This window comes from Diorhabda carinulata, chromosome 6 (genome assembly GCF_026250575.1).
Source record: "Diorhabda carinulata isolate Delta chromosome 6, icDioCari1.1, whole genome shotgun sequence".
In the NCBI taxonomy this organism is placed as follows: domain Eukaryota; kingdom Metazoa; phylum Arthropoda; class Insecta; order Coleoptera; family Chrysomelidae; genus Diorhabda; species Diorhabda carinulata.
In genome coordinates, this window is record NC_079465.1 from 25,269,667 (window position 1) to 25,278,219 (window position 8,553).

At 31.3% G+C, this 8,553-nt stretch overlaps 1 protein-coding gene and 1 long non-coding RNA gene across 17 annotated transcripts in view; one reads left to right on the forward strand and one right to left on the reverse strand.

The window, feature by feature from the left end:
- The window catches only part of LOC130895921 (protein turtle), a 57,390-nt gene that overhangs the window by 40,901 nt on the left and 7,936 nt on the right, over nt 1-8,553 (forward strand). For all 15 annotated transcript variants that reach the window (XM_057803551.1, XM_057803557.1, XM_057803564.1 and 12 more), the window contains 2 exons: nt 236-463; nt 1,495-1,573. In XM_057803551.1, coding sequence (XP_057659534.1) covers nt 236-463; nt 1,495-1,573 — 307 coding nt within the window. The remainder of the gene's footprint in view (nt 1-235; nt 464-1,494; nt 1,574-8,553) is intronic.
- LOC130895927 (uncharacterized) overlaps nt 1,854-8,553 on the reverse strand; it is a 49,720-nt gene continuing 43,020 nt past the window's right edge. For both annotated transcript variants that reach the window (XR_009059502.1, XR_009059503.1), the window contains exons 2-4: nt 2,504-2,589; nt 2,354-2,438; nt 1,854-2,124 (exon numbers count right to left, since the gene is read on the reverse strand). This is a non-coding gene — a long non-coding RNA (uncharacterized LOC130895927). The remainder of the gene's footprint in view (nt 2,125-2,353; nt 2,439-2,503; nt 2,590-8,553) is intronic.

Below are 8,553 nucleotides of genomic sequence, written 5' to 3' on the forward strand. Positions count from 1 at the left end.
GAAATTCCATCAATTTTCGATATGCTTGACATTATTTTGTGAAATATTCGTTGTGAAACTTCACTTTTCACTATAAGACTATGCTTCATATGAAAACTTTTCACTGTGAAACGCGTCTTTTTACCGTAAAATTTCAAGAATGTCTGCACTACTGCGCACGATCAGATCTAGTCACTTCGGTTTCGTAATGTGACGTCGAATGTACAAAAGAAAATTCTTTTTATGTTTTTTGCAGTTAAAAACCTAGTAGGCGGTCGCACTTACTATTTCCGCATTCTGGCTTACTCCGGCAAGAGTTACGAAACCAGCGAAGAAGTGAAATTTTCAGTGCCGGCTCGCGTCAAACACAAAGCCCTTACTGCCGGCGTCGTAGGTGGTATCCTCTTCTTCATAGTCGCCATTACGCTGTCCGTTTGCGCGGTCAAAATTTGCAATAAACGCAAACGACGGAAACAAGAAAAAGGTTAGTTCAAATATTTCCAAAAAAAATTTTCTCCTTACTAGCGTCTTTATGAGGTAGTTTAATTTTGAATAGTTGCCGAAACGTCGTTTTTATCATACGAAATTTCAATCTCTTCTTCTAAATCTTCGTTTTTTTTTTCTGTAACGGTGTGGATCTACGAGGGTTGTTAATCAACTTCCGGTAAATTAATCGTGACTCAAGAACTGGCAATACTGCGTGTTCCGATGGGATCACGTGTTTGAAGCTATTCCAACAAGGGCATGAATCAATTGAAGCTGATCCCGTTACCACTCATATAAACTTGATGACCAGCGTCTTAACCATTTGTGGGGTGTCTGCAGAGTTGTTTATCAACAAATAAACCGTTATCTGTTTGAGGTTTTATAGAACAAAAATGAAAGGAAGTGAGAAGCTGGATAATCACAGAATACGAGACCAGAATACTTCACTATGATCCTGAAACTCGAAAATAAAATGACAGTACAGTGCTATGTTAACATCCTAGAGCTTTCAAAACGAAACGAAGTCATCAATATCGGATCTTACATCACACATCAAATCTAATCGCGCAAGAGTTTACGTCAAAAAAGTATCCCCTTCGATTTAGTTCTGTTGGAAGTATTCTCGAAAGCTCCAGACGATGTGCACCTTTGTAATAGCGGTAGGAAAACGCCTTTCAATGATGTTGTGCCCTCTTTACGGTCCCTATTCCCAAAATGAAGTCATGAAGAAGCTTTAATGGTGGTTCTAAATGGATCAACTTCTTTGACAGGTGGTCGTGAGGAATTGTGCGCTGCACAATTGCCATTTCGCGTTATCTACGACGTAATTTTAGCTTTTGGAAAGATTTCGACCATTATATTTGCCGGATTTATATTCTTTATCTTTCTTGAAGTGGAAAATGTCGTAAAAGGAACGCATTTTGGAGGGATTGAGTAATTTTAGTGTGGTTGTGAAACAAGCGTGTGGCATTTTTTGTTTTTTCTTTGCTGAATGCTAACAAAAAAATTGAAAAATGCTATTTTTTATAGCTTACAATATGGTAGCCTGTCGTATAACAGATTCGAGAAACGGAGGTAACGCTACAGACAGTCAAGTGCCTTTGAAAAAGTGAGTTGCACTTTTTTATTTACAACACAACACAAAACTCACTTTTAGGTATAAAACTAATATCCTATTATTATTATTAATTGTAGTAGTTTGAAATTGTTTACTTTATCAATAATATTAAAATTCACTTTGGTCTATATTTTGGTATATATTAAAAAAATCCTGTGAAAATTTCCATTATTTATCAAAAAAATTAATTAATCCCAACAAAAATTCAGGCACAACCTAAAACTAACCTCAATTTTTGGTTGAAATGAAAAACTAATGCATAAAAAATTTATTTTATCGTCATTACAATTTATTGACCATACCCTGTACAATAATTACATCATTCAATATATTTTTAGTTGAGGTTAGTGTTAAGAGGCAATGTGACATAACCTGAAACATTCTAACCTCAACTTTTACGCCGAACTAAAAACTGATGCAATCAAACTTAATTACAAATTTTTTATAAACCCTACCCCGTTTAAAAGAATTATTTATTCGGTAAATGTTTCGTCGAAAAGTAGTTAAAAACGAGGGGGGGTTATGATGCCATTAAACACAACCTGAAACAAACATTCTAACCTCAACTTTTGTGTCTGACAAATAACTTTTATTTTATTGACCATATCCCGTATAAAAATTAACTATTTGGTAAATTTATAGTTGAAAATTAGTTTAAAATGAAGGGAGGTTATGATGTCATCAAACACAACCTGAAACTTAACATTCTAACCTCAATTTTTGTCACTGATGCAAAAAAAAAATTATTACAAATTATTTTTTTGTCCATACCCGTAATAAAAATTTATTAATCGGTAAATTTTTCGTCGAAAAATTGCTGAAAACGAGAAGAGGTTATGATGTTATCAAACAGAACCTAAAACAAATATTCTAACCTCAATTTTTGTATCTGACGAATAACTTTTATTTTATTGACCATACCTCGTATATCAATTGAATCATTCAATATATTTTCAGTCGATAAGTTGCTCTATACGAGTGGAAGTTACGATGTTGTTAGACATGACCTAAAACAAACAAACTAACCTCAAATTTTGGTTTTAATGATAATGCATAAATTTATTTTATGGTCATTATAAATTATTGACTATACCCTGTACATTAATTGCATCATTCAGTATATTATTAATTGGAGTGGCTTAATACGAAGAGAGGTTATGATGTTAGAGGCAGTGTGACATAACCTAAAACATTCTAACCTCAACTTTTGTGTCGGAACGAAAAATGTTCTAATGTTCTCGTCTCTGTATGAGGAGTTTCTTCTTTTTTTTGGATCTGCATTAGAATTTGAATTATCGGAAAAAAACCAACTGAAAACCTGTCTTCTTGTAGGACGGTTGAAACGGAATCGTACCGCGACTATGAGAGCGTTTTCATAATTCCTGGGACAAGTTTAGACACGAACCGTAAGCGTCAGGCTCTTTGATCTCGCTAAAAATTGCGATAACAACAAATAATTTCTAAGTAATTGAATCGTTTTTCTTCTTCTTTTTTTTTTATAATAAAAATATTATCGCACTAAATTGGCGAGATTTACGGCCGCCCGTAGAGTGAGAAACGCTGACGGCATATTTTTCTTTACCGCCAGTCTCTCACTTAAGTGTGCTTCATTTGTTCCTGGAATGTTTTGACCACGTTTAGAAGGTCGTTTTTGTGTAGGTGCGTTCCAGCCATTTTCTAAAAATTATTGTTCAAAATTATAAAAAAAAATATTAAAACTTATTATCGAATATTAGATATCTATATTAATACAAATTTTCATTGTTTCTGTTACTACATATCATAATTTCTGACAACAAAAGTATTTATTTTATCTACCGGTTTTTATTCATTCGGATCTCATCAGAATAATCCTATAACTTCCCGCAATTACAATAACAAAAGTTTACTCGCAGTATAAATTCTGTTGACCGGTTTCTATTTAATCGGGTCTCATCAGAACTGATTTATATCGTCTCTCAATTACAAAAACGAAAATATACTTGTTAACTAGTTTCTATTTAATCGGGTTTCGTCAGAACAGAACAATATCTTCTCGCAATTACAAGAACAAAAATATAAATTCTGTCGAGCAGTTTCTATTTAAATGGGTCTCATCAAAACAGGATGTCTTTTCACAGTTACAATAACGAGAGTATAAATTATGTCGACCAGTTTACATTTAATCAGGTCTCATCAGAACAAAATTGTCTTCTCGCAGTTACAAGAACGACAGTATAAATTCTGTCGACCAGTTTCTATTTAATTGGGTCTCATCAGATCAGAACAAGTTACAATTTCATTTTTGTATATATTTATTGCTTGATTTTTTTCAAAGTTGTATCCAAGGAGTTTTTGTCATGTTAAATTTTATTTTCTATATTATGCAATTCTCTTTTCTTTATGTACGTCAAATTTTCGGAAAATTTCGTAATGTGAAAGGTCACAGTTCGACTCTATTAACGATATTTCAAGATTCTGTGTCTGATTTAAAAATTTTTTCACGGAAAATTTGAAATTTTTCTTATTTTCCAACTTTTTTTAGAAAATGGCTGACTTGTGTTTTAGGACGGTTTTGTTAACGTAATGCATGTCTTTTCATACACATCTCAATTAAAAATTAACCTAATAGTAAAAAAGGAATAATTTTCTATCCATAATTTTTTTTTCAATCAATTGGCTTTCGTAGTTTTTCCATATTTTACAAAATTTTTCAATTTATTTATTTCCGAAATCAAAAAAATTCAAACTTATTACGTTAACACTACTATGCAATGATATGTGAGACATAGATTATTATAGTACTTTTCATAAAAAAGTTATTTCAATTTTTTTTCGCAATTCTCGAAGCAGTTTGACAAAATTACTTCAAAAAATGTTATTAACGTCACTAACTATTCTTATCAACTTTGATACAACAATATACGAATTCCGTATTATTGACCATACCTTGTATACTAATGTATAAAAAATTTATTTTTAATTGATTAAATCGTCACCATATTTTGAGGGCTACACCTTGTATACTAATCTATAAATAATTATTTTAAATGAATTTCCTGTTCAGTGGAAAAGTAATGTAATACGAGGGGAAGTAATAAAGTTATTAGACACAGGGTGACATGAATAGAAAGAAATATTCTAACCTCAAAATTTGTTGGGACCTTTTAATTAGTATTAGTATATTTTTAGTCGGTTAAAATTTTTATTTTGAGATTAATTTGAATTGAATTTTTTTGAGAACTATTTTGTCAAACTTTTCCTTAAAAAAATGAACGAGATTGTTTCAAATTTATATCCATTACAAAAAAAATTATTTTCACCACACCCTATATATGTTCAAACAACTACCAATGCCGGCAATAAAAATAAGTGCTACGCATGTGTAGTTATTTTGACTATCCGCCTTTATAAAATTTAATTCGATTTTTTTTTTGTAATGGATCGATGATCACCTATTATAAAAAAAAATGTGTTATTAATGCTCCACCTGGATCTGCGCAGGAGGAAAAAAGGTGAAGAATTACGCAGATATTGAACTGCCCACTCGTCTGTTTGCACTTTGCACACGTATTAGTTTTTTGTTTTTCTTTTCTACATGCCAGCACTAAAAAGCTTCGAGATTACCTTTAAAAGAAGTCCCAACTCATAATTTATTATTACCCATAATTGCTCACCATAAAAAGAAGTCCAACGGGATTAAATCGGATGATTTAGAAGGTCATTGTTTCCTTTAATACATTGAGGCGATATTGATAATTTTATTATCAGGAGTTGAATCAATAACAACGTGTTATTTGAAGTAAATTTCTTCTAGTTAAAAAAAACAACTTCTTTTAAAGGTGAAATTTGATTGTTGTGGTATTAAACAGCACACTGAACAGAACATAACCTCAAATTATAGAAAACACGTGAACTTTTATGGCAATTAGAGACACGTACCACGATATTTCATAAAGTAAAAAAAAAATCAATGAAAAATACGAGGTGCGATTAAAAAATATGCTAAAACTTGTTGAACGAAACACTAATTGATTCCTGTTGAAAAACTTTGGTTGATTTCCATGACTGGAATTATTCCTAGAAGTTTTCTATCAAAATTCTTCATCTTGCGTTAAAAATTGTATCAAAATCTAGCACGTTTTTTTATATTCAGAAGTCACTCAGTGCTAAATCTGGTCTATAAGGTGGTTATAATGATGGAAATGGACTCCATTGCTTTATTTTATTTCCCTTATCGTTTTGAAAACGTTTCAACCCCTCAATCGCCTTTATTTTTTAGTCCAAAGATCCCAATTGATACATTTCCACTTTCTTTAAAGTTACTCCATAGACAAATTCTAATATTCTATGAGCTTTTATGTAACTAGAGCCAAAATTTAATTCAAATTCGTTTTTCAAGATCGATTTTATTGAAGTTTACTTCTGGTTTTAACACATTAGGCTATAGTTGCGTGCCAAGTGGGGGGATAGGACTCCCGAACCAAAACATATAATAATTTTCCACGAAACAAATCAAACAATTTATATTTCGTAAGAAATTACTAGAATTTGATCTGTCTTATATAAAAAAAATGGTTCTCCGCTACATTATAGACCCCCCGGAGGTTTCGTGGATTTATGCCCTGACCCCTTCCTCCCAGAGCAAAATTCTGGGCACGCCACTGTTAGAGTATATGATATGTTTAAACACAAGTAACTGTTAGATCGTATTTATTGATTACACCTCGGATACTAATTAAATTGTGTAAGGAAAAACTTCCAAATTTCATGTTTCCGATATATAAGGTATCTAATATAAATCATAAATCAAATGATGTTATTTATAATAATAATTTATTTCACGTGTCGAAACTATCGAAAACTTAAATTATAATTAACGAAGTTGGGATCTGTTTTTCATTGTGTTGTTGACGATGTTTTGTACCCTAATTAGACCGGTTTTGTGAACTCTACAAAAAAAATGAAAGCGGTTAAAAAAAATCGTTGAAAAAATTTAAATATTCCGGTTTTTATTATTCAGTAGTAAAATTATATCGAAATTAACAAAAAAATTTTCTGACTGATAAATCAAAATAATTTAGGCCCTCAATATACTGATACTTTGGAGGAAAAAGTGACACAGAGGTTCTCAAACTGTTTGTCCTCTTGGATCAAAAAATGTGAAGAACTAATGATGAAAATTCACCTAAACCCCTGGTTCAATCTCTCCCATGGATCTGTAGGGTTTCAATTTGACCAATTTAAGAATCACTGATCCATAACGAGTTACTTAAATCCATGTCGAGGTCTCTCTTGGATCCCTGGGAGGTTACCTTAACCACTGATCTAACGATGGAAATTTGTGGATGCCTCTATCGAGCTTTTCGTGGACCTCCAGAGGTTCACCCATACCATTTTGGGAATCGCTGATCTAAAATGACCAACATCAAAATGATAATCCACGATTCAATGTTTCTTTAGTTTGCGAATTAAAGGAACAGCAGTTAGAGATAAGGCAAACTTCTCAAACTTTGAAGTGGAAATACTGCAACTGAATTGAAGGGAAGCAAAGACTTTAGTCACAGGTCATGAGATATAGAAAAGGAAGCGACGATACTCACCCTTTGTCAAGCTGTTGGAGAGAAATCGTAGGATTTGAACTAGTAAAAGAGTTGTGCTTCAAAGATTTTCCAATACTGGAGAGCCTTCATGGGATAGGACGACTAGTTGGGATTGCAAAGGGAACATATTTTATCAATTTGACGTAATAAAAATGTTTTTGAAAAGCGGGGAAATGAAAACAGTTTTTTTCCAATTATCGCGTATCATAATGATTTAATTATAAAAAGTTTCCAAACAATCTACGGATTTTCTTAAAGGTAACCGGTTTTGATGTTTTTGTATCTCTTCAGGACGGTGTAACAAAAACAAGTTCAAATTTGTTTTGAATAAAAATCTGATGCTGCGATTTAAATTGCACTTCTACAGCTTTTTTGATAAAAAAATTACCTCATTTTCAATTTTCGATCCAAAAAACTGCTTTCTAAAATTTAAATGGTTATTTACTTGTTATACTTGGATAGATAATGGTTAAAAAAAACACATTTTGAAATATTTTATCTATTTATTCAATATTTATTTTTATTGTAAGTACATCAAATATGATTCAAAACATTTTTGTAGGAAATTATAATGTAAACATTTATTATTTGACATTTTTTTGATATTCTTGAAGATATTTTTTTAATATCAACCATGGAGTCACTTTTTCAATGATTCTAATTCAAATTCGAAAATTGAAAAAAACATCGCAGTTTCAATGAAAATTTAAAATTCGTAAAATTATTTTTCAAATTTATTCGCGTCAATTAACGAAGCCAAGTTTTAAATTCTACGGTAATCAAATTTCTAAAATCCTTAGAATGACATAAGCCAAAACTATATTTAAAAAAATCTGCTAATAAAACGAGGGGACGTTGTGAAATAAATTGTGAACTCTGGAAAATCATCTTACGAGGTAAATGGAAATGTTTTATTTCACCGATGTGTACGTCTTAATAAATAAAAAAGGGAAATAATTTTTTGTGTTAAATAAATGAATTTCGATATATGCTTCAATTCTAACAACTTAAATTAATAGAGCATGCGTATTTTGGTGTTTGTGTTAGATTAAATATAGTCTATAACTATTTTTATTGCAGGAACGATAATTTACAAATTAGTAATGCATGAAATGAAGAATATACAAGGTGCGTCAAAAAAATAATAACAAACATTAAACGGCACACGCTAATTTTACTTAAACTAAAATTTCCACTAAATCACTAGTGATTTTATAGTTCATACTCACCTTGTAGCAACGACTACGTCTTCAAACATTTTTTGTTGTTGAAGTTTCATTGTATTGTGCATGGTGTTCACGCGAATGATTTTTTGTTCTGTGTTAGATTTAAGGAAAAATTCAAAATTTCTAATTTTTTCATGATTACTGTACATACGAGGGTTGTATC